This window comes from Bradysia coprophila (genome assembly GCF_014529535.1).
Source record: "Bradysia coprophila strain Holo2 chromosome IV unlocalized genomic scaffold, BU_Bcop_v1 contig_106, whole genome shotgun sequence".
In the NCBI taxonomy this organism is placed as follows: Eukaryota; Metazoa; Arthropoda; class Insecta; order Diptera; family Sciaridae; genus Bradysia; species Bradysia coprophila.
In genome coordinates this window covers 525,219-552,496 of record NW_023503372.1, presented here as the reverse complement: position 1 = coordinate 552,496, position 27,278 = coordinate 525,219, and the positions used below count along the sequence as shown (strand labels likewise).

The 27,278-nt window shown below is 35.2% G+C and overlaps 1 protein-coding gene across 6 annotated transcripts; it reads right to left on the bottom strand.

Annotated features, from left to right (window-relative positions):
* Nucleotides 1-537: 537 nt before the first annotated feature.
* On the bottom strand, nt 538-27,111 carry LOC119070941 (phosphatidylinositol 3,4,5-trisphosphate 3-phosphatase and dual-specificity protein phosphatase PTEN). Of its 6 annotated transcripts, XM_037175490.1 has the most exons (10): nt 26,534-27,059; nt 15,723-16,276; nt 15,458-15,627; nt 15,238-15,382; nt 13,940-14,130; nt 13,562-13,865; nt 10,708-10,811; nt 10,445-10,616; nt 4,139-4,289; nt 3,265-4,105 (listed from the first exon to the last, which is right to left on the bottom strand). In XM_037175490.1, the coding sequence occupies exons 2-9, from the start codon at nt 15,892-15,894 to the stop codon at nt 4,186-4,188; spliced, it is 1,362 nt and encodes a 453-aa protein (XP_037031385.1). In that variant the 5' UTR covers nt 15,895-16,276; nt 26,534-27,059; the 3' UTR covers nt 3,265-4,105; nt 4,139-4,185. The 6 variants fall into 6 exon arrangements, with proteins under 6 accessions (XP_037031386.1, XP_037031385.1, XP_037031384.1 ...); XM_037175491.1 differs by lacking the exons at nt 3,265-4,105; nt 4,139-4,289 and adding an exon at nt 538-2,532 and having other exon boundaries at nt 26,534-27,058; XM_037175489.1 differs by lacking the exons at nt 3,265-4,105; nt 4,139-4,289 and adding an exon at nt 4,358-6,719.
* Between the last annotated feature and the right edge of the window lie 167 nt (nt 27,112-27,278).

Genomic DNA, 27,278 nt, shown 5'->3' with positions numbered 1-27,278 from the left:
TTATGGCTTTATATGTACATTGATTCGTAAATTGTATTTTTAATATATAGAATTCCTTAGAAATTTTATATATTTTTCATGGACCTAATCAAATAAAAACGGTTTCCAAATATACAACACACGTTTCCATATTTTTTGTGATTTGTTTTTGTTTTTTTAAATTTCAGTAGCCTCGAGTAAAGCAAAATATAAAAATTCAGATGTCTGGGCGTCTAACAAGCATAAGGTTCAAGCATAGCCTATTTTAGGAATTATATTCCAAGAAATTCTTAAAAATTGTTGAAAATTATCAAAGTTCTCCAAAAATTTATAAATGTAAGAATTTTTAAAATTCGAAGAATATCAAGAATTTAACGCAATTTTTAAGATTTTTGGAATTTAATTCTTCAAATTCTCAAAATCACTTTCACTTCAAGAATTTTTCTTACAAATTTTTAATTCAAGATTTTGAGTTTTTGAAGAATTAAATTACCAAAACTCCTCAAAATCCTTAAATATTGGATAATTTTCAGAATTTTCAGGAATTCATTCTCCAAATTCATTAAAATGTTTGTAAACTCTCAAAATTGCTGAGGAATATCCGCTAAAGTAAGCTAAAATTTTAAGTAATCTGGAGTACCATAATTCCCAAGCAGGACATTCAAATAAGCATTAAATGATACCTCGATGAATATATTCAAATTTGCGTTCTATGGATTTTAGGGCAGAACATATGTGAAGTATTTCCAATTCTCCAAAAATTGTTTAGTCAGCCCAATTGAGAGAAATTACAAGGAAGTAAAGGATCTTCATATTGCCAAGGATGCTAGTATTCAATCAAGTAACTATTTGATCATTTCTACCAGGTTCCGAACAAAAACTAAAATTTATCGAGCAAAATCCAGAATGCAGCTATGTAGCTACGTATTTTTTGAGTTTCAGAGCCCATATTTTCAAATAATTGTTTTCGAAACCTTCTTCTAAATTATCATATCGTAGCCAACTAAATTCAAATTGTTAAATGGGATAACCGGGAGAAAGATGATTTTCTCAGAAAAAGAGGCATTGCCACAAGAGGTATAATAGAGTTTGGTTTGCGGTTCTTACACTCAATAATGTTTTTATGTACTTCTTATGTCCACACTATTAATTTGACTGTGCATAAAATCTGATTCAAATGTACATGGGGAGAGCAGAAACATCAGTCTTTAGGTATGGACAAAGAACGTCGGTACTTAAGTGAGCGGAGTCAAAATATTGAATTTGTAAAAAAAAGAAGAAGGAAAAATTCAGTGCATAACTCTACCTGCACGTTATAAGAACCGATAATTTCCAACAAGTTCATGCAATTCATGCCACATGTGCTATCGACACTTTACTATATACACCCGGCGTATTGTTGTACTCATAAGGTAAAAGTGTGGAATGAATGTCTGTCCATTTCATTCCACAAGCTTTACCGTATGAGGATTAAAACTGTCCTTTCTTTTAATTTCCTACAAGTAGAAATATGCAGAGTTAAATGCAGAAACATTAGCGACGTATGAAAAAAATTAATATTTTTTTCATTTATCTCCGTTTCGAATAGGTTAGTGTCAAATCTTCTATTAACATGGTCACTGACGAATCGTGAGTCAATTTAAAACGGAGATAGATCAATGAAAATTATTTTCTTTTATAATTAGCTAATGTGTGACATGACCCATTTCTACATTTACGCAGCGTTGTATTGCGTTGATTAGACAGTTCCTTCACCGAATTTCTTTATTGAAATTTCCTTAAATGTGATACATCAATCGAATCAAAACTTCCAACTGATTTCCTATGGATCGGCAATAAGGTGCTGGAATTTCTAGATACTAGTAAACCCCAGTGCATAGATTCTATTCATATAATGCGTCTATTAACACTGTACACACCGTTTGTTTTGTTGTTATTGCCCGTTGAACGTTATGCTTGTTATGTTAATGTGGATGAGCTTTACAGAATTTAAAAAAAATGGTTGAATTGTAAATTAATATTTGAACAAAATGCGATTGAAAGAACACCTCTCTCTCTCTCTCTCACTCTAGATGTATGTATATATTCTAGGTAATTATAATTTAATATAATACACAAGCACATCATACTCATACTATATATAATGTTCATTCAATTGTAGTATGGTAGATATATATAGAATTTATATATGGCATATATATATATTTGGATAACATGCACACAATGAACAAAAATATAACCAAAATAAATATTTGTTTATGGAAGCACACCAAGAACTAAGAAATTGGTTTGTTACGTGTAATTTTGGTGGAATTTTTCTTCGATTTTACTCTTTTTTTTCTAATATTCCTTTTTTTATAAGTGACCTAAGGTGAAATCTACAGTTTCTTTTTTTCAATTAAATAAAAAATTTATTTTTTGTTGTAATTCTAATAGTACAGTAGTATAGCTACTAGGAGTGCGTATATAAATGTTTAGTAATTTTTTTTTCGAATATTTATTTTGTTTGATGAGATGGTACTAGATGGGGTGGTCACAGGTATGTCGATTCGCCTGTAACACACAAATAAAATGAAAACACTACAATAAATAAATGAAAATGTGAGAACACAAAAATAAAACCAAAAATTCTAAGTGTTGTTGTCTCTTTTCATCATTGTGTTAATCATTTGCGCTATTGTTTTCCTAAAACATTCGGCTGATCGGAGGGACACCTAAACTTGGGCTATATACGTACAAGTAGTGGGAGAATGAATCTACAAGATTGGTATAATTATTGAAATTTGCGGGGGGTGGGACGTACCGGTTCACAACGGTACAATTTGAAAACTTGCGAATGAAAAAATGTGAACAATTGAAATCCTAGATGCACAATAAGAGTAAATAATTCGTATAATAATGGTAGGCGATCAGTGCCAATATTTGTGAAATTGTTTCTGGAAAATTACTGAAATTCTTCAATATTCTCGAAATTCATGAGAGAAGATTCTGAAAATAGGCCCTGAAAGAAGTCATAACTTTATTGATGACTTTGCTTGAATACGTTTGTTAATCATCGGAAAATTCATACTAATCAGTTGAGAGTCGGTTAGTTAAGTCAATTACATTATTACACTGAACAGGAAGAACATGAAAATTTAAAAAAAAGGAGCAAAAATTGTCGCAATTTTCGCTAGAAAAATTCTTTTGTCTATTCGGTTATGGCAAAATCTCTGAACAAATACGACGAGTGCAGATGAAAATATGATGAAGTCCTAGGTTCCTACCTACAATCATGCCACCAATTGTGGACGTTTGTGTTTTACCGAATGGAATGAAATTTGTGCATAAAAAGGGAAAAAAGGAAAATGATAACCAGAACAGGAAGAAAAGGGGGAAAATTGAAACGAAAATATTGACATAAAAATAACATTAAAAGAAAGTAGACGATTAAACCGCTGGCATATTCTCATTAGCACTTATAAAAATGACAAACAATCTCAAACATATTTTTTCCATACATCCAAAACTTTGTTAACTTTCGCTCTCTCATTAAAAATAGAAAATTCTTAAAACTAAATTTTAATTTTTTTTAATGAAAAACTGCCATGGGCTCAATTTAAAAAATTTGTTTTAAAAAAAGGGGGAGGGGAAATTATGGTGTTAGATTGTTAGTAAGTAGTTTAAGTATATAGTAGTAAGATGACAGCTTTTCTTTCCACTATATGAATATTATTTTACCAATCGCTTATTATCAGTACGTTAAAAAATATTTACAAAAAATTCTTAATTTTCTCATCATTTTTTTTTCTGTAATTGATCGTTAATAATGTCAGTTTTATTAATCATACAAAATTTGAAAAAATATTTTTTTTTGTTTTTTAATTTTCTCATACTTTTCTTCATCTTCTCTTTTACTTTGTTAATTTGTTAAGTCTAAGTTTTAGTTTTATTGAATAGTTTTCCACATTAGTTTTTACAATTCTTTTGTTCTTTTCCATTTTCTTTACCAATTTATTACTTTTGTGTGGATAGAGAATTGTAAAAACGAAATGAAATATCCAAAAACGAAAACATTTACAACAAGCACACATATATAAAAATTGATTCACAAATTCTCCTTTCATCTCGCTCGGGAGGAAAGGAAAATACGACAAAAAAAGTAGTTTCTCTGTCCAAATTTTTCTCTCTTTCCCATCCGATCCAATTGATTCATCACTGTAACTTTTAAGCTTGCACTAAATTGTTGTGCGAGTCTTGTGAGTATACGGCTCCGATGTCCGATTCTGATAACAAACGATACCGTCCGATCGGACTTTCTGGCGAATCAGCTGTATATATGCATTGTGCGCACGTGCAACATCCACAGATTTTGTTTAAAATTTCATTTTGTTGTCAATTTTTTTTTTTAATTTAAAACCAGAACAAAATGATCCACACAATTTGTACAACAGAAAGACAATATTTTTAAAAAATATTTAATATGTACAAAACACACAGGAAATTAGTCACCACAAATTGGAAATATGGTTAATGATGATGATGGAGTAAGCAAGCAGCATGTAAAACAGTTAGTAAAAAAAATATTTTTGTTTTATTTTTAGTTCAAAATCAATATTTAGTGTTAGCAAAAATGCATTCAAAATTTGTTAAAAGGTTAGTGTTCAAAATTTATCTAAAAATTTCTTCCCTCTCTTTTTTACAACCAAAACGGCACCACAAAAACAAAGCGTTCAGAACAGTGAAACTTGTTGATTTTAACAAAAAACAAAACCAAAAAGAAAAACTTTCATTTGGACATTATTTTACAGTTCAATTGATATACGACTGCGTAGAGGTAAAGTGTCTTGTCTTCACGTCTAATTTAATATTTCACTCTTACACCATTGGCCTAATCTGTGTGACTTACAAAAGTAAATCGCGTCTGAACAATGACGGGTAACCTGGTACAGTTCATAGTGACTCAGACATAAACAGATTTGGTGATATTCTACCAGCGACAATTCTTGGAAAAACGTTTTCCCATTTCTTCACTATTTTTCGCAAAAATTCCAACTTTTCTTTAAAATTTTACCGAAAAAATATTTTCCGAAAAACAAGAAAAGTTCGGAAATTTTCCCAAAAATAGTTCCTGATTTTTCCACTATCCATCGAAACAACAACAACCTGAGCATTACAATCGATCTGGTTAAAATTCTTGCTATGGAAAGGAACATACCTGCGGCAGGCACATTTTTTTTGTTAGTTTTTGATTTATAGATCGAGTGTTGGTTTTATTTACCTATGTAGTTGACCGAAGGAAAAAAACCTTTTCATCCCTTGGTCCACTTCTCCTGTAAAGATCTTTAAACCAGCATTTGACTTTAAGTATTTCGTCAGAAATAAAAACTAACCACTGGGATAGAACGTATTGTGCTAGACTACAGTTAAAGTCAACCATTGCTACTAAGTTTCCTTCAGCTGGTCCACTCATACAAACACACTGTCTATACTTCCTTATGAGAGTATGAAAGTTACACGCAAGCGCGTCGTAGCCTTATATGCAGTGTGAATGTATGAGTGGAACAGTTGGTAGATCAGCTGAAGCAACTTTAGACACAGATTTGGTTGACATTACCTGTACAAAAATTGAATTGTAAAACTTCTGGTACAGACGATAATCTGGCAAAACATTGAGATTACCTGCGAGGGAGCCACAGATCCAAGCACAAAGGAAGTTACGTTTGACAGTATGTCTGTTGGTCACTGTGTCTGTGTGGTGTGAGTGTTTCCATAATGCTTGAGCTTTTTGAATGAGTTTGGTGGAAACGTTTATGTATAGCATTGATCAACGACACTATTCCACATCTCTCATATGTCGAACCAGACATGAGAGTCATTGAAAATAGCCGAACCGCGTTCCACTCTATTCCATGACGGAAATATGTAACTATTATGTATCGGTGGTAGTTTGAACGGCGGCTCTCACGCCTGGTTTAAAAATATGCAAATTTGTTCATTTTGTAGTGACTAAACTGGTCGAACTGTGTGAATCTGTGATTTGAAGCAATGAGACAAACGATTTGCTTGACGACAAATGAACAGTTAAAAATAGCAATGCGAGACCGAGAGTAATTCAACAACACAAATTTGTTTCGTTTAATTTACGCCTATGACTGAGACGTCAAGCGCCCTCATATTTTGCAGTAATTTTTACGTAAACATAAACTTTGTAATCACATATAAGTAACGGTAAAGCAACGTTTTTTTTTGCGCTCCGCATACACAAAAACGAAAGATAAATTTAAACTTAAAAACAAAAACAGAAAAAAATTAATTAAATTAACTAAACATATCGGAATGAAACCATCAATGGATCAGTGTGGTCTCGTATTTCTGTCATCTCGCAATTTATGTTCCACAAAATTATAATAAACACAAAATTTATGTAAATCAGCAGGAAAATCATAATTTTACGGACTAAAATTAATTTAAATTCTAAATTAATATTATCGCAGCATTTCAGTTGCAAGTATTGTGTGTGTGTGCGTGTGTGTGTGTTTTTTTATTCTGTGACAAACAGCGACCACTTAGAGTGTTTGTGTGTGCGTGTTTTTTCGGTTTGTTTTATTTTCATGTGGACTGCCGTCGAATAGAATTCCTAAAGTGATTGGATAGCAATGATATGACTCCATCGCTGAGAGGAAAATGGGACATTCGTCGGTCAGAAGTTACAATTGTGTCTTTGTTTCTATGCACTTGCACGCTCCGGATATTTGTTTCTAGAAAATATTAGTTTTTTGGTTCAATAAAATCGTTTCGATTATAAGTTCAAATAAACAAAAAAAAATTGTTTTTAAAGCTCAGTTATGAATAAACAGTCTGTGAAGTCAGGAATAGAACCACTTAGAGCGAGTATAGTTAGGAATAAGAAGGTAATTGAGAAAATTATGTTTTGGGATTCAGCCGCCTCCCACAAAATCGCATATTTCTGGTCGACATTCCAAAAGAATAGACATATCAATTGCCCAGTGCCTGTAGTCCTTTTGGAATCAAGAAAAATTTACATTTAAGATCGTGGTCTTCGTGAACAAATGACTCTAAATTGTCAATATACATTTGTGTCGTGGTTGTTAGATAAATTCTCTTTGTAGTCACTTCATGAAGTTACCCATTCCGGTCTAGATGTGAGCCCTCTCGTGTCTTTTCTTTCGTTCGGATGAACAAAAAAGAAGAAGATCGATATGGGTTCGCATCTAAACTGGCGCTCGCAACTAGCCCGTTTACCCCATTACCAGTGGTCATTACCACTAGTCATTGTCACGCATTTTTAGGAGTTATTAGTTGATCGGAATGCCACATTTGAAAATACAGAGTGGATGACCATCGCTATAGTCATGGAAAGAGGCAACACCCGCAAAACTCATCCTACCATTCAGGATTTTTGTTAATGAATAAATTAATTGGATAGCAACGATTCGCAACATAGCAACTTATAGCCGGTATGCACTCTCAAATGATCCTGGGTACTTAGTGGTCGATACGTTTTTGTGGACCAAGGCTTTAAATTATAAATCCGTGGAGATGATCGTCAAATCACTGCAAGCGTAACGATCATCTCAACAGGTTAGTCAAGTCAGTAGAGCCTATCTGCTTTTGTGGATTGACACCTCAGGCCGATATTCACATCTTTACACTCGCTCTAGGTTTTTTACCTTTCGGTATTATGGACTCTGTGATGGGGTGTGCCTTAAGCACCTTAACGAATTTCTATTGAAAACTGAGAGATTTCAGCATTAGAAGTAGTAAGGCTTGGTTGGTTGGAAAAAGATACTTAATCTGTGTTTCCGCTTCATATTGTGGAAGTTTCCGACACTCAAATCCTATCTTATCTAGATTATCGCAGAACAGTTAGCACATTGAGACTCGGTTCAATTTTTGAAAGTTTCGGAGATTCTTGAAATTTCCTGAAGTTTTTTTATTTTATTTTATTTTTCAATGCATCACATAGTATCAGAACACGATTTCCGAAAAATGAAGACTATGCGATCGTAATTGCGACATTAAACGAAGTGAGCAGGAAGAATTTTGAAACCGTATAACTAACGGCAAAAGACAGGGGTGTTTTCGAATTTCTTTATTTACAGACCGACAGGTCGGTATGGACTTCTACCAGAGTTATCTAATTAAAATTTCTATGGATACGACGTAAGACAAGACGTTGGTGTGGGTTTCTTTAACATGTTCTTTGGTATGTTACAATTTTCGTTTTTCATTATCAAAAAGTAAAATTGTGTCGTTATCGGGCTTCGGTTCATGGAATCGCCCGTTAAATCAATATCCTCAAGACTAAATGCCAGCTGACTGACCAAGAGACCATCCAAACTTCCATAGGGCGACTAATGTCACACTAGCTAAGACGATTTTTTTACATTAAGGATCATTTGATTTTGAGCGCTAGAAAGACTCTAACAAAGCCTGGTGTATGTCTCATAGTTATGTTACATCGTAGAAAAAAACCAACTTGATGTGGAAATGAAATAAAATTAAATTTTGAAGAAAAAAAATTGAATCTGACCATCCCGACAGGTTACGAATTCAGAAGTTGTCTGGGACAACAAGATTTTTAAATTTAATTTTTTGATTTTACCAAGTGGCAATGATTCCTTCACGAAGATAGGAATCAATTAATGTAAAACGACTATGAGACATGCTTCCAGGCTACACTTATTAGATCTCTTCTAACATTTAGAATCAAAAGTCTCAAAGCAATTCGTCCAAACTTTTCAGGAACGGCTAATCGTCTGTATCAGGGCTGAACTGGTTGACACCAAAACAGTGCAGTGAATGACGAAAATTTGCTAATTTGTTCACATAAAAAACCAAAAAGCCCTTTAGATATTGTCCGAATGCCAATAGCGGGAGTGTCTGTTACAGACAACAATGACATTGAGATATGACCTACAATTCAATTTGGTTGTGTTGAATTGTTGAATTGTTAAACGAATGAAGTACAAGATTTTGCATCAGATTGTTACAGATTTAATATGGTTTGCCGTTCGTTACTAGGCTAAGTAGATGACAAAACATGGGCTTATGAGAGTCTGACATACGTGTATGAGCGTTTGAGGTATTTTACTTTTCTCCGCAAACCCGTTCTGTCAGTCAAATATTGGATCTGGGTCGAGAGCTCCCAGATTTCTGTTGGGAGGATGGTTTAATGTTCAGGCTGTATCGAAATAAATTTTTTACCTCATAAAAACGGGATTAGGTATCAGGTGATTCATAGGCAAGAAAATCATTGAAACCATTTGGTTTGAAGAGAAATAATAATAACAAAACAAGCGAAAATTCGAGGAAAAATAAATTCATTTATAAAAATTACACAGATTAAAATGATCAAACTACAACTGGTTGGTTATTGATGGTTGGTTATACAAAAAAATGTTTTTTTTTTAAAGAACATCGTTGCTGTACTCTACGTAAATTATTGTAAATTTTATAAAGTTTTGCTCTCTCTCTCTCTTTTATCAGTTTCTCTTTCTTCATCTTTCTTCCGTCCTCTTGTTATTTAATTTGACACACTTAAGTCAACATTTATAGCATAAAATCTAGAACTTAAATTTAAAAATGAAAAAAAAAATCATGAAACAACAACGAACGCGCAAATTAAACTTTTTTTTTTGTTTGTTTTTCACTCATTTTTCATCTACAGAATTTTCCCGTATGACCGATTGCAATTCGTTTCGTATTTCATCGAATTGAAACGACGAACTATTCAAGCTAGGAGCAGTAGTAACACACAAACTAGGAACATCTTCTTTGAGTAGTTTCTTCGACGACACATTGCGTTGGAAAAATCGCGGCCGAAAACTGGTCGACACCAGTTGTTTCTTTTTCGTTTTATCGAACATGTGATCGCATTTCGTCGCCGACTGATGATGATCATCCGAATTCGGTTTAGCCGTGTCGCTACCGGCCGGCTGGCGACACTTTGAACATAAATTATCACAAGATGGTAGCTTCTCGGAAGCTAAAAAACAATGATTATCATCTACCTTAAAACCTATCGCTTGAGACTCAATTGGCTTGGCTACCACTAACACATCACATTCGTTCGATGGGTGTTGATTATTCGAAATTGTGTCGATCTGATTTGGATTGGATTTGATTAGCAATTCACTGGGACTTTTGCACGGTGAGCCGACGCTCAATTGATTGTCGCACAATTTCGAATAATAGTCCACGTCTAACAAATTGTCGTTTGAGTGTCGTATACGGAAATTCACATTGTTGACGATTTCACAAAAATCGGGATCACTACGCATGGTCGACGATAGCCATCGTCGCCGGATGCCATTGTTATTTTTAATCTTAATATTATTGGACTTTGCTTTGAATTGTTGTGGTTGTTTAGTGGCGATAACATTAGTTTTACTTGATTTTATTTTGTTAATTTTACGCTGTTTTGGTCGTTCTACGTGTTCATCAATTGTATAGAACTCACCAGATTCCCAACCGTCACTGGACGATGAACCGGAACTGGACGCCTCGGTATTTTCGGATGGGGTGTGTGCATCTTGCAACGAAATCATACTTTTGCTGTGCATGTTTTTATGAAGACGATCCTCGTCACCGATTGCTGGCATATTTGGAAAACGTTCCAGAGCTAATTGTACCTGCACGCGATCGATGTGGGGTGGGAGGGAAGAAGAAAACATTTTTTCATTATTCTTTTTCCGCAAATTGATCGAATGAATCCGGCCATACCTTAAAGTTAGATGGATAAATTTTGTCTTTTTTATCCTTATGGGCACAGTCGATTTCATTCTTTGAAAGAGTGAAATCAAAACAGGCAGTATCACTGTTATTTTCTGGAAAAATACAAACAAATACAATTGCCATTAAATAAAGTCGTATCGTGTCATCGTAAGGTCAAATTACTTGCTAAAAATTCGATCACAAAGTCCTTCCCCAATATCACAAAATTTAGGGAATATTCAACGCTTTTAAATTCTCTGGAAATCCGTAAATAGTTGGAGCGCCATGAGAGTTATCACGTAGGAAAGTCATCCGCTCAAATATTTGAACCTTTTTTTGTAAAGACTTGCTTCTTCTTGAATGAATCTAGTCTTTGAAAGACAATCTCCGAATATTGAGCGGGCATCTTTAAGTTACTCTAATCCAGCGACTATTTTTGGGAAGTCATTTTCCCACATTTTCTTGAATTTTCTCCAATTTTCCCTGCTCGTCCCTAATTTTCCCAAAAAAATTTTTTGAGAAAATATTGAAAAACTTAGGAAAATATCGAAAAATATTTTCTCACAAAAAAGCCACAGTGTCGTTGAACAAAACTTAAATAGAGTCGCGATACCACCTCTGATTCTTTTTCATGTTCTTATTGAGTAACTCGAGTATTATAAGGAGCCACTTTCAGTTCGTGGATCCATCCAGCCGTTTCGGAGAACCGGAACTCATGGCCGTGCGGGACCGACGAGTCAATTTGAATACAGATTGTTATCGTAAAGGATAGAGGGACTAATTCTAAGCTAATTCGTGTTAAAATGGCTTCACTCGACAACCTGACCACGTAGACACAGCCAGCTAAAATCGAAAATTCGACATTTTTAAATAGTGATATGTCCAAGATGAAGAGAGTTTGAAACTCTTTGAATGGCGATATTGGTAGAGGATTCCATGCTCTATTAAACGCCTAGAATGGATTTTACAAAATTTGTCTAAATTGTACAATATTTGAAAAAGTTCATTTTCACCATCCTCGGCGAAACTTGGACTCATCTGTACTACACAGGTAGATCCATCTTGCAGCAAAACAATAATGCCTGATCACGTTGCAGTCTAAGCTTTAAAACGATACCAAACTTGCCATACCAGCCTCACAACAAGTATCTGTTACGACATTTTGTTTGCAGCAAGGTCACTCTACGACAAACTTTTCAATTTATGTCCCGCACGGCTATGAGTTCCGGTTCTCCGAAACGGATAGATAGATCCACGAACTGAATGTGGCTCCTTATAGTACGCGAGTCCCTCAATAAGAACATGAAAAAAAAAACAGAGGTGGTATCGCGACTCTATTTTAGTTTTGTTCAACCCCACCGTGATAGTCTGGCTCCAGTCAGAAGTCAATACTGCAACATTGCCCTTACTTGTGTAAGTTACAAGAATCGAAGCAATGAACTTAAAACTTAGAAGAATAAAACCTTAACACATCGGTGCCAGCTACGTAAAAATTGAAGTGGGTCAACGAATAAGTTGTACGTTCGTTGATTGTAATGGTCGCAAAATTTTATAAGGGGTTCTGGTTAATGTCGAAATTAATGTGGTCTTACGAAATGTTCTCTAAAACCTATCGAAGTAATAGATTTTGCATCAAATGATCGAAATACTAAACAAGACAAATTAATTGTCTCAATAGAAATGTTTTCTTTAACTTAATGGTCAAAGGTGCAATCGCAGAAGTGGTTGGTGAGTGAATCCAGGTAGTTGTAGATTTAGACGAGACAGGCAAACAGTTAGTTCATTCAATCTGAGCGTACCTTCCGAATCAAACCTCGAGGAATGTTAGGCGCATAACTAATATCTTGCCTAAATTAATGCTAGACATTATGTACACTCTTCATCGTATTTGGGTTCCGTCGTACGAATCATTCAATCTACAAGAACCACCATCTACACCACCACCTAAATCAGATCGTCATCACTGCGTTTTTTTTCGCTAGGAAAACTCCATTTGGAATTTCTCCTACACATTAATCCAACACTAATTATTATAGAAGGCCATCCCAATTTAAAAAAGCATTCGGATTGTAAATAAGAAATGGCTAGTCATCTGCTATCGACAACAATGATAAAAATGAGCACTGAGCTTGAACTATTGTCTTATTATAAAGCAAAATCTCGGTCACAACATATGAAGTAGAAGATTCTGTATGATACACCGAACGGTCCTTTAAACGAGAGACGTAAAAGATTGAACCGTAAGATGACTTTGCTTGACTTTTATGAAAGGTTAAATTTGTTGCAGTAGATGCTCCTCCTAAAGGTTTCCAATTTATTGACAAGTTGGGATCGTTGATGAAGAGAGCATCAGGGGAGCCACGTTCCAAAGATTATCTGTTGCAGAAAATTTCTATTGCTATACAAAGAGGCAATGCGGCATGTATTCTTGGAACTTTAGGAAGTAATAGAGCGGATGATTTTTATTTATTGTAATATTTGTTGATTGAAAAGATCGTTTTTTTATTGACTGCGCCGTATGCGAGCAGTCTTTTTTTTCGCTTTGAATAAATAAATAAATGTTTCCAATTGTCTTAGTCTTGGGTTTTGATTTTTCATATATTCTCTTCTGAGGCTCGCAAAACCTTCTCTATATCGAATGCACATATTATGTCGCTTGCTACAAATTAGTTCACATATATTCTACAAAACGTATACTAAGATCCAAAAGATTTGTTGTATTTAACACTAACCGGCGATGCTTTAAACAAGTGAAGTAACAGATTCGTCACATAAATAGTGGTACAATTATGAAGTCAATAACCGTAGCTGTTTTGTGATCGAATCGTTAGGTGCAAAATGGAATAGTCACTGCAAATCTTACCCGCATTCTCCAATTCGACAAAGTAGGTGTTGAACCAAAACCGAAACAAAACTTTTTTCTTTTTCGCCCTCAGATGTGATTCGCTGTAAAATTCTATTTTAATATCACCAGATAGCTGTACAACATTCGGATCGACAGGAATTGTGATGGAGTCGAACGATTTTTTACAATCAGGTACTTCTGAAGTGTGAATAACGCGAACTTCCCGTCGTTCTGATACACTGGTTACACTGGATACGCTAAAATGCACAGTTCCCTGATGACTGTTCAGTGATGGCGGCGACGACAATTTGATTTCCTTAAGCTGGTTTTTAACCGGGGGTGGGAAAATGATAGTCTTCGTTAGCAAAATGTCTGCGATTTGTTAGATCGACTTACCTGTAACAGATTTCGCCTGTACTCTTTAACGCCTGATTTCAGCAAACGGGCATAATATTCAACGTATCTCCTCTGCGATGGGATGGTCACCCCTTTTTTGTCATGCGTGCGTGTGTCACTGAAATGACTTAATGCTTCTGAAGCACTGTCGAATTGTTTACTGTATAACATGTAACAGCAGATCATTGTCCCTGGAAAATGTAAAAAAAAGAACAATCAACGAACAAGACAACATATCTGAGAACTATTTGAACGTTCAGTGGTAACTGGACACAACTTAAAATGAGATTTTTGTCACCTGATACGATGCTATAACAACTTGATAAATCCGTTCAACAACGAATGTCTGACCGAACGAAATATTAAGACCAAGGGTGTTAGGGAATCTCGCGCCGCTTCATTCACAATAACTCACAAAGTGACATCTTCCTTATACAAAATGTGTCAAAATGTGAATTATTGTGAATGACGCGGCGCGAGATTCCTAGCAACCAGACCGGGACCGTGGTTACGGCACTCTATTTTTTCTCTTATTGTTGGCGTCGTATTGAGCACCAGCACTTGAATACTGCTCATAACAAAATTTCGTCAAATATATTCCTGCTTAGAAGTCGCCTCATCATCGAATGTCTCTTAGATATCACACAATCCTCAAGGAGAATCGAACCGCAACCACTGCGCCAATATTTCCCTTCTTCTATGGAAGAAATTAACGAGGCCGGATGCGATGTATTGAAGTTTTCCTTTTAAGTCAGTCAGACGAGCGACTAAATGAGGTTAGCGTCGACCGAGGTCAAAAATATGAAACTTCAGGTCAGGTCAGGTAATTTTAGAAAACCAACCTGACCTGAATCTGGTGTCAATCAAACCTGTCAGGTCAGATTTGAGATTCCTGGTGACTTGCATTTCTCATACAAATTTTCGGGTTAATCTGTCAGCTTTCCGGTCATCTCAGACCTGGCCACTATAATCAGGTTTCAGGTAAAATAAAGTCAGATCAAAATTGATTGAATCAGGTTCAGGTACTTTCAGTTCAGGTTCAGGTAAACCTGATCTTGTCTGAGCCTTAGGTGTGACATCTTCATGCATTAAAAGAAAAGTTTCAAACCAACAAATGGAACAGTAGGTAAGTCTACACAACTTCGATTAGAAACCTGCAAAATCTACAACAACTATCAAAAATGGATTTAACGGATGCACCCTCCGGATCGCCAATATCTATGAATTTCTAGCGCGACTCATCCCATCTTCCTGTGATTTATAGAACAAACTTAAACAAGAAAATGCTCCAAACTTACCCGTTCTACCTTTGCCAGCTTTGCAATGCACGGCAGCTACATTGTTTTCGTTTTCATTTAGCCACTTATGGACATCATCACAGAAAGCTTGAATTTGTTCAATATTAGGTGGATTATGGTCGTGAAATGGATAATGTTCAACTCGCTGGAAGAGAAGAAAAAAGCGAAACAAAATTAGTCTACGCATTGAGTTAACAGTGCGCGTGGCTGGTACACATACCGAATCAAATTTCTTAATATCATAGTCTCTTTCCGAGCATAAATTATAAATTTTATAAGCTCCATCGTGTTTGGTCTTAAAAAAACGGACTACATGGTCTATGTGATTTCGATAAACTCCTTCAAGGCTAACGGCAGGAAATCCCATCGCTATTAAATTTGGCAGGATATCTACAAACCAAAAAGAACAAAAATTAATATCCGCTTTCCGGAAGCATCTCATCATCATCATCATCATCATCATCATCATCATCGTCATCACTTACATGATAGATCCAAATCGAATCCACCTTCTGTGTAACGCTTCTTTTGTTTACTGACCAGCTTCTTTATTGGATTTTTCATGCTGGACATAATATTGGCCATACTATTTTGTACCGATTTAAGAAAGAAGGTCTTCGTTTCGTACAATGGACATTGATACTCTTCTACTATCATATATACCGATTGTAAAGTGTCTATTGTTGGATTAGTGAAGAGCGCACTCTTTTATATTTTGTGGTTGAAGTCGGTGTATCCGTTCCTCTAGTTCTGTTTGCATCGAATGTATGCATCGAATCTATCGGTTTTTTTTATAGCGGTTCGTTTCTGTTGTCTGTACTGAAATCTGAACGTTTCCGTTTCGGTTGGATTGCGGTTATTTTCCTTCTGTGGTATCCTGGTTATCGGTTTGCTTGTTGTTTTTTTTTGGTATTCTAAAAATCTGCGGATTTTAAGTCGGGTAAAACTTCTTTTTCGGGCGGCACTTTCATTTATCACGAATTTTGTTTTGTATTTTCGATCACCCAAATTTGATTTCTTCCTGTTTTGTAGCTACCAGCTGAAAGGCAACAAAAGAAACGGAATGTTAATTTTGATTTCGTGTATGAAAATAGAAATGCTCCGACAACATGTAGATGTGACATAAAATGGCATGAACAAATGAATCGAATTAGAAAACATACACACTCACACACGAGAACAACAAAAAAAGGAATGTAAATTATCCGCTTGCAACATTAAGCTGCACTAATTAATAACGATCTATCATCAGAGCGAAATGTATGCGAGTGGATCGTCAAACATTCAGTTGGCAGAAGATATACAATGTTGCAATCGTCCGTAACGCGTCGTAAAGCTTCTTAATTTAGCAATTTAAATTACAATTCCAAGTCGTTTAATCAGATATCTAATTAAATCTGAAAATGTCTTTTCTTTGCAATCTGCAGCGCTCATACATTGTTGTTTTGGCTCCAGTGTCACTGCAATTATTACGGTGATTGTTCAATCAACTGAACTTCGTAAGACTTCTATTCGTTACAGAAAAGTGGCTTGTAATCGCGTGAATTTGTTATAATCCTTCAGGTTGAGGAAAGATTCGATAGACTGTTATGATCAGAGCGAGAAAACCGAAGAATAGTTATTATAACTTGCCTTGAGGTACTTGTCAAAGTATTTACTTATCTTTCAATGTGGTACGTTGAGAGCGATCAAGGCTGTATACTTTGGGGTCCCCAAAGTATACAGCCTTGGAGAGCGATAGGACCGAAGACCAGTTTATTATAACTTGCCTTGGGGTACTTGTCAAAATATCTCTTTCTCTTTCATCATAACTCTCTATTAGCTATTTTACAGTCGAGTCACGGACATAGCCGAGAAAACCGTACCAAGGCCATACGAATTGTCAAATTTCATCCATAGAGACATAACCTCATCAATATTTATATACAAACCGATCTCTGTGGATGAAATCTTGTTCGTTCGGCCAGTGAAAATTCGTGCTTACAGTTACTTGGAACAAACCTATGGGTAATCGACCGATTTATCTTGAGCGCACTTATAATTTAAGTCAAATTACTATGAAAATGAGTGCGTTTACAAAAGCCCAATATGCTACGGGCCGATATTTGACCATACCTATTCTATACGTTCATTGGCATCAAACCCATCTCAGGAAAAAGCCAATTTTGTATGACAGAAATTTTTACGCTCAGCAAACACTCTATTAGAAGGAAATGTGAAATATGGGTAGGATGGGAACGTTTAAATAATTGTTGACAAATTGCTTAACTCAAAATATAAAATCAATATTTTCAATGGTTGCCATTACAAGACAGTCGCGTTTTGTTTTCAAAATCTTATCGTTTCATCAACAGGATTTTTCGAGTGGCCATCGACTGATAAAAATCGAGTGACACCATTTGCCTATTTCGTTAGAATATTCCAGTGTTTTCACAAGAAATTTACTCTAATTACATATAGCACGCCTAGGTCAGATAATTCAAATGTTTCGTTTGTTCTTCTGTTTGACAGTATAACAAAAGAATAGTAAATTTCATACGTGTGGCGTGAATAACCTTATTTTCTCCATTCAAATGAGGTAAAATGGCATTTTGTTGATGCTCTTCTCTGACGACAGTTCAGGTGAGAAAATTTCTATTTTCTCAACTCTTGTTTTCTCATTGGGAGAACAAGAGTTTTTTCTCTTTACAACTGTCACTTTGATTGGTTCTAAAAAAAATGGTGAAACAAATTGATGTGATTGTTTCGTGGATATAAACGAATATATTCACGCCACACACATGAAAAATTATGTGTTCACCTCCACGGTGAACTTGTAAATGTCCATACCTGATATGTCATGCACACGACATTTTTTATTGATATTAGTAGATGGCAGCCCCGTGATTAAGAATAACATAATATTAAAATCGAATGTTCGGCAAAGTTTTGAGATAGACAAATTTTTCTTTGTTTGGCTGAGGTAGCCTAGAGTCTCACCTTTCCAACGATACCAAACATGCTGTGCTTCAACATGGACAAATAAATTTCTTGTGTCTGACATATCAGGTATGGACATTTTCAAGCCTCGTTGAGAAAAAGGAATTTTCAACTCGAGCGATCCTAAAAATAAGACTTTGGCTGTGGTTAAAGATTTTTATCTACCTAGGTGAAATAATAGCAGTGAAAAAGTGCTATTATTTCGCCGTCGGTAGATAAAATAGCGTATTCACCTCTGTCCAAATGTTTATTTAGACACTTGGGGTTATACCATTCGCCTTCGGCTCATGCAATAACTCCCCAAGTGTCTAAATAAACATGTGGACAGAGGTGAATAATCTACTATTATTTTCAAATGTTTTCCAAAAGGACTTTAACATCACTTGCACTTTCGTTTAGTTCAATAGTATTAAGTTGACTGAAGCCTTTATCAGATTACAAATCCCATCTGTTAAACGACAGATAAAGACAATAAATTCCGAGTTTTAGTGGCGATTAGTTCATAGTCTTCTGAAAGATTAAACCGAAAACAGAAGAGTAATAAGGGTCCATTCGGCGCTAGGAAGATCGAGTTTATTAAGTAAGATTTGTTTTTTGTTGGTTGTTATTCGATGCCCTCGATGCCCTTTACAAATTTTCGTCATTCAATGCCCGAAGGGCTTTTGGGCCACCAGCCTGGCCCTTTTTACGTATCGAACAGATCTTAGTTTTCTCATCGCAAGTGATATTCTTCCAAATTGGAATTCGGGGCAATAAAATTCGTAGCATGACAATCAATCGGAAACACCACTGATCGTCATAAAAGCAACAGAAAGAACCCAAGGAGGAAGGATCTTATCAAAAACCAAGATTGACTGGCTCTTAATATTTTTCAGTAAGAAGCAAAATATGGATCCAATATCAATGGAAACGTATGCTATACATATACGGTACGTATGCGACAACGATACAGTATGATAGGTTGAATCGAATTTGAGAAGATGAAAGTTGATTCGTAGCCATAGCGATACGATTTAAATATACGCGATACGAAAGTCGATACGATTTAACTGCCCAAACTGTGCTGAACACTTGTTCAAATGGTCATTCTTTGTATATAACTCCTGGAAACCCAGAAACTTTGAGTTGGTAAATTTGACATTTCACTTTGACGTGAATACCGAGAAATTAGAGAACCGAGACAGATAGAACAATATAAATTTCGATTCAGCTTTGTTGACTGGCTGTCAGACCTGTTACTTTCCGGTGCTAGTTCCGTTGAATTTGGATGATATACAAAAAAGAAGTCAAAGCTCTTTGACATCAACGTTAAACGAATCGTAAAACAGCACGACCTGATACAAAGAATAGTGAGTTAAGTAGGTAAGGGGATGTTTACAAAAGACGTCCAGAATAAGATGGGGGGACCGGCAAAATTGGAAGTGTTGAAAATATAGGAAAAATCTGGACGTAGCGAATGGTGAGGGTTTCAAAGTCTACCAAAAAAAAGTACTGATGCCTTTTATGGACAATCCCTAAACATACGACCAAGATGTGACGACAATTTGTTATGTTGAATATAAAACAAAAACCACAATTTTCAATGGTAAGCAGCAGCAGCAGCTAATGGTCCTTTACTGAAATCCACTCTTTTAACCATTAAGTCATCATCGTGACCATAATTAATTAATTGCGAAATAATAAGAGCGCAACAAAATATAGAAATATAAATTATGGAAAGACAAGGGAGCACAAAAAAAAACAGAGAGATACATCGGCGAGAGGACAAGACACACCGAAACAAGAAAAGCTATTTATACATGAATTACACACAATTTCCAATGCCATCCAAACCCCCCAAATTTTAATTAGACAAAAGCGAATGACACAAAAAGAATTTCTGCCGTCACAATCAATTAATCATATCCACACGAAGAATATCATACCAAATACACATCGTTGTCGTCGGGTTTTCACCAATTTCACAAAGATTTAGTATTGATTTATCGCTCGTTATCTTCTCCAGTTATTGTTTCTTGTGTGTGCGCGAAACATGTCGATGCAAGATTCTATTTCGGTGCAGTTAATGGAGTATTGATTAAATAACGAAACACACAAAAAAAAAATTAGATAACGTAAGCTGCTCCTCGTCTACCATTATAATCGAGTTGTACGAGTGATACTTGTTCTTCATTAGCTCTTCTTAATTAACAAAAAAAAAATCGATTAGCCATACCAGAGACGATAACGAATTTATACATTTCGTGTATAGTAATATCAATGAAATATTACACTCCAGAGCGGTGGCAGTCAAGTTAATATTAGACACACAAAAATTGAATTATAATGAACCGTTTCGCATAGCATTTTACTGCTATGTGCCGAGATAAGCAATTGAGACGAGTTTACCGCGAATAGATGCACTGTGGAATTGACTATACGTTCACAATCCCCTTGAATAAATTAGTTCGATTCAAGTGAATTGAGGTAAAGTATGCATGGGAACACTCTGATTACTCATTGCAAATAGAAAATCAAATGAATTGATCCAACACTGAACCGTTGCATATGATCGCATGAATCATATGCATGTACGGAATGACGAAGTTGATAAACGTTTTTGATCAGTTCACCAGTTGATTACACCGTGATAATAAAATCTTGCGACACAATCGGAACGATCCTGTTGCACACAGCTTATGAATTTAATTTGCCGCAGTCACACTCATGCTGTCCCGGTTATCTACTGAGGTATCAATCTAGTTTCGTGTGACGCAAATAAATCATTTCGATAAATGTAACATTTGACTCTAATAACTGAACGGGCACTAAAGTCCACTGGATAACCATGGTCCGATACACAAGTTTTGTACAGTACAGTACGTTAAACGTGTATTGTGATACAGATTTTACTCGAATGTAATTAGGTGTCATCATAAGTGTGTACATGTGTAGCTTGATGATGATGGGTGTGTCTGGCAGGGCCTGTTTACAGGATTTTTTTTCGAGAATGTGCAAGAATTTTATGAATTTAAGGTTTAAACTCTTAAAAATTCTTGAAAATTTCCATGAATTTCGAGCATCAATTTCACGGAAAGGGTTCATCTTGACTATTTGGAAATTATACAACAGGCACTAAGAATTCGAAAATGGTCTCCACATGATTCAAGAAAAACATCAGATTTTTTGTCCAATTAGTTTTTGAGTTTTTTTGAGTTGTTTCTCAGGTGCTTCCGTTTTACAACTCCGTTAAAAATTTCCAACGTCTGAAACGATCGTCTGAAAAATATCAACCGAATATCAACTCATACGGTGGGATATTAAACTGCTCTAAATACAGTCTAATGTATGTGACTTTAGGCATGTTTAAAGCATGAACCGCAGTTAAATTATCAACTTAGCGATTCCGATTCGTTGATTATTATCGGACGATTGTTTTAGCCAATATAAATCCTTAGTGGCTAACTAAGCGGAGAGGTAGAGAAAATGGGAACTTTAACTTTAATTGCGCTTAAGAGTGACTCTACCTTCCTTGATTACTATCCGGCAATATTAGCTCTTGTGGTACACAATACCCAAAGTGTAATTAAGGTAATGCAAATCCTCAGCGGATCAGAGAAATTACAGATCCCGACTTTCAGGTGAATTCATTTTTGTAATGTTGCCATTATCATATTTTCTTGTGACTTATGTGGTTTCACCTGCTTAGTTTGTAAGTTTGTAATCGAATTCACCACTAGCTGCAACTTGACTTGACGCAAATGAATTCAATTCAACATAACGAAGCCAAATTCACCTGAAAGTGGGGATCCGCGCGTAACTACACATTTGCATTACGTTTGCATTACGTCTTAGTACTTTGATAATACCAAGTCTGTATTGAGGAGGTCAAGCAGATCGCAGATCTCGATGATTTTACATACAAAAAAAATTAACCAAAAATCATCACGGCAACGACAATCATCACCGGATGTGATTTTTTATGAATTTCATAATACATTATCGTGTTACCCGCGTATCTGCATCCGCGTGACCTCCTTTTGAAGTTTACAACCTTGCACAACACATTCATTGATCGATCCATCTGGTTACGCATTCACTATCGTTATATAACTTTCGAAAAATGACGAGCGCCGAGATATCAAAACTCTATACGGTGCAATTCTTAGAGTAATTATATAATTACTCTAAGGTGCAATTTTATCGATGTGATGACATTCTGTCGAATCGGAAACATTTGTTTAAAAATGACATCGTAATCTTGTACGTTCTTTCAGAGGGTCAATTACATAATAAGTGACAAAATATTCAAACGTAGGATTTTCGTGTGACTTTTGTTGATTCGAGGCGAAGCGGACGCGGAGGTCAATATACACATGAAAATGTACGTTGTCAATTGTATTCTGAGTTTCGTAATGTTACGGCAGTTCATTAAAGTCGATGAGAAGAACGATTTTCGACCCGCAAGTATATAAAATAATATCGCGAGTAATATCGTGTGGTCGTTGGTTGTCTGTGTTCCGCAGACTCGGAAATGAGTTTGTTATGGAGTTATGGACATTCGAAATGATTCTCGTTCAAAAAATACTTTTATCTCTTAACTGTGACAAGACAGTATCGACTTGAATGACTGTCCATCTATCTCATTCAGAATCTTGTGTACTTTCGACACACCCAAACGCTACCAAAATCGGATTCGAAAATACCGTTTAAAGGAATGCCCTACTCAAACAAAATTCGCTCGTCTGATATCGACTTTCAATACATTGAAATCAAAACAAAAAAATTGGAAAATATTTTTTGTATAATTTCACGTTTATCATTTTTGAACGAGGTATATAAATAGCAACGAACGTGATGTTTGTAAAGAACTTTAAATGGTTGGGTTATGGATATTACTCGAATTAACAGCGAACGTGACATGATTGTTATAACAACAAATGGACAGGACACCGTTTGTTTTTTAGCAATTTAATTACGAAAGAAAGACATAAGAAGTCCATCAAATCTTCAGTGCGTTTCCTTTGACATTCAAGAGTATAACCAAATTGTCGAATGTGGAGCATATTTTGGGCTATAAAATAAAAATGTTTTAACACAAAATGCTCGTGGTCAATTCATAGATAGACTTTCATTGGTTAATTCACCGCAGATCAAAAAACAACTCCAAATTTTGATACAATTTATTGAAGTGGGACGTGAGGCTAAGACTGAACTGACTACCCAAAAGTCCTTCGAGCATTGAATGACATGAATTTTAACAAAACCCTTCGCTCATACAAAAAGTGGAAAGGCTTTTCAGACGTCGCCCGAATTCCTATGTGACAAGCCCAGCCCTGGGTGAGGAATGGCGATGAACATATTTTTTACTGAAAATTATTCTTCTAACTCCCATCAAGAAAACATGACTCTTGTCTCAACGAAAGAAATACAGAGCTCCTCTTGATGGCTGTAGCCTCCAAATATTTTCTGTGTTAATGCTAGGATCAATGCTATGCCTAAATTCATCCTTTATATCGAATTTGCTCTGAACAATTTTCGTGCTTGTGGACTGTTCACAACTGTCACACGGTTGGTAGACAACTAATTTTGACCATTTTTATGTGACGAAGGGGTGCCGAAAAGTCAGAAAAGTTGCGTGAAGTTATTGGTGAACAGCATCTTACCACGAATCAAGAAGGCGTAATTTTACACCAAGCGCATAAGGGCACGGTGTGTGAAAATGAGTTCAAGAACCACACACATTTGTGATGTTACTACTGTTGTTTGGGGAGCCATGTAATCAACCATTTAATCTTTCCAATTTGGTCACTAAACTTAAATGCTTGCACAGATACACAAAATAAAACGATTTACCCAATAGTTTGACTTTTAAAGAGAGCAGTGTGAAAATGAAGAGTGTCAAAACTCGTTTCAGCGGGTTTTCTCAGCGAAATCGACACAAAAGATTATCTCACAATAAAACATGGAGAAGTGAAAGTGCTTGGGTGAAATGTGATGGCTTAGAACTGCAATTTACCGGTTTAGTTTGGTAGGGTGATGTTTTCCTGGTAGAAAGAAGGTAATTCTGCACTGTAGCGGAGAGCGGAATAAGGAGATGTACCAAGCAGAAAAATTCTTTGGCGGAAAACGTTTTCATCCGGTTGGCAACAGAGTTTACATGAACAAGCGAAAAAATTGAACTACAAACCAGCCATCAGTATCTATTAATTTTTTGTATTACCTGTCGATTACCTAGGTAGATGGGCTAACAAAGCAAAGACATTAAATGGTTGTAGTAGCGAAAAAAAATGAACCGTCGCACAGGTGAGTCAAGATCATTTTTCTCGTCAAAGGAACATTAAGAAAGGAAACTGCACGAATCTTCTTGGATAATGTTTACTTCCGGTATTTCTTTGAATGAAGTTTACAATGTCAGACACTTTTGACGGTTTGCTGTCGTTCAGTTCTTTGCTGGAAAATGAAAATTGTTTTGAAATTGGGTGCGTAAAATACGTTAAATTACAATTACTAAATGGCCTTACTATGTGCTACAACAAATACTGCCTAATTTTCCCAGCTGTAGCGGATATATACCATAAAATTTCCAAGCTCAAACTCATACCCAATACTCATTACATACGTTTACTGGTCGAAATAAGCGAATATTATCGAAATTTCGTAATATGTTTCTCCATTGCATTTCTCTTATGTAAATCATCGAGTCAATGACCGAAAATAGTTTACTGATAAGAATCAGTCATCCATGATTTTTCGCAAACAAAATAGAAAGGGACAAAGAAAGTGAACGATGAATATCGAAGGGCAAATTAGAAAAGAGCCAAAATCTTGTGATCGAGACTATCGATTCTGATTAGATTTTTTTTGCGAACAATCGATAAATTGGAAAAAGGTTCACTTGCGTGCAACTTCACAGAAAAAAAAATCCATCCTAAATCACTTGTCACCTTTAATTTTGTACAAATTGCACGAGGACACAACGAACCCGATTGGTCGGAAATAATTTTCTTTTTCTTTTGTTTTAATTGTTCAAACAGAATAGTATTGGATGATGCGAAAGTAATTCATTAAATGAGGTAACAACTTTGTAAGTAAACCCAAAAGTGTGTCTTTGAGCAACAAGCTCCGGCAACTGTCTTTTCGACAAGTGCAGAGTTTGTATATCCGAGCCAAAGGCCACCAATTCAAATTATTTAACATAAACTTTAAGATAATCGAAACGTTCTGGGTGACACTACCAAGCTGACTAACCGGAAAACATAAGAACCAATGCAAGTAAACGGGTTTTACTTACTTTCGGAATAATTATTAGCTGAAAACATGGTTTTGCCGTAAATCTTTATTGAAAATCGCAAAATTCATTTTGTGGGGAATGCCGAAATCAGAATAATTACCATAAAGTTACCAAATAATGGTACGCTGTATGTAAAATGTATCGACACAAAACCGACCAAAAATGCAAAGGTAATAAAATTTCGGAAAATTCGGAACGCTTTTTTCGGTGTTCTTTGTACTAGCAAAAAGCAACGGAGGAAAAAATGAAAATTGATGAAAAATCGATATTGCAAAAAAAAAGACCGGTAAACTTGGAACAATTTTTCGGATAACACACTCGAATCAAATACCCACTTTCAACTGAACTATATTTAGTGTGAATTCAGTCACCAAACGCATATCATCTAAATTGTCAAATTAATTCACATTTCACACTTTTTTATTAGCCGATCAAAATTCAACACACAATCTTTGTTACACCGAACAAAAAATGCATCTGCTTTGGTATTTTATATTATATATTTTTCAACATGGAAGAGAGATACCGATATACCGATTGCACATACTACAAACCGAAATCCGATTTTTTTTTCTTCTTCTGTATTTTAATTCTAACAAGAACGAACGTTCATAATTAATTTAAAAGGAAGAAAAAAAAAATTGTCGAAACAAATCTGTCGGAATTTAATTGAAAATTATGTGATGGAATATCCCGTATTAAGGCTTGGGATTCCGAAAAGAAAGGAAACGAAATTATAAAAAGAAATATTCTTTTTTTTATATTATAAGAACACACTCAAGTGCACACACATAATTTCATCGTGTAATAGATTTTTCAGTAAAAAAAATTTATATGAAAAATATATAAAATATCCGAAACGTTCTGCTACAATTTTCAATATAATATCGTACAATTCGTACAGCATTTTCGATCGAGGTCATTTCATTAAAACGAATGAAGATGATTGAAAAATTATGATTTTTTCCATGCTTTTCGGTTTTGCATGCGATGCAAACGAATCGGCTAAATGAACGGATTGAGTTTTCACATCGATTTACTTACCTTTTCGGATGAAAATTATGAAAAAAATCCAAATTATCACATGACATGTCGGGAAAATGGAACAAAAATTTTTTTTATTAAAAAGAACAAAAATTTGGATGAAAAATTTATTAACACCTCCACTACACACACTTCCTACTTAATTAGATAGAACGAAATGCTTTTTATCAATTCCAATTTGCCGTAAATTAAATTGAATCGACATAAATCACAAATAAAATTTAAAAAAAATTTTCTTCTTCTCTTCAATCAAAAAAAAACTCGAGTTAACTTTTTCGCTGCCGCACTTTTTCTTCGACCGATTTTCACATTTTCACATTATTTCCAATACATTTTCGTCACACACACTTAACTAGAATTCTTTGCGAATTTAAGTATTACAAAAAAGAGTCAGTACAAATTATCGCAAATTTGATAAATGTGCCGTTTTTTCCTGTTCTTTTTTTCTGAAGTTTCTGATTCCATTCACCAATAAATTATATTCTTTGCACAATTTCGAATTTCGAACATCTTCTTGGCGATGGCGTTCAAAGAGAAAAATTTAGTGTATGAAATACCGTGTGTGCGTTCACTCACACACACTAACACCATATCCAATCTCTCTCACTCCATTCGGTTGCCAATTGCCGGGTCTTGAGTGAACACATTTTTTTTCTTTCTTCTTTTTCTTCCCGATCGGAATGAATGATTTGAAATGAATTCATGTTGAAATTATTGTGGCAAATTCAAATTTTAATTTGTGCTG

Bases quoted from the DNA above. Each gene is read 5' to 3' on its own strand.
- LOC119070941 (XM_037175487.1), bottom strand. From the start codon at position 15,894: ATGATAGTAGAAGAGTATCAATGTCCATTGTACGAAACGAAGACCTTC. The intron at 15,383-15,457 runs GTATGTGTACCA...CTTCTCTTCCAG, and splicing joins ATATTAAGAAATTTGATTCG to CGAGTTGAACATTATCCATT. The intron at 13,866-13,939 runs GTAAGTCGATCT...GTTAAAAACCAG, and splicing joins ACAGGCGAAATCTGTTACAG to CTTAAGGAAATCAAATTGTC.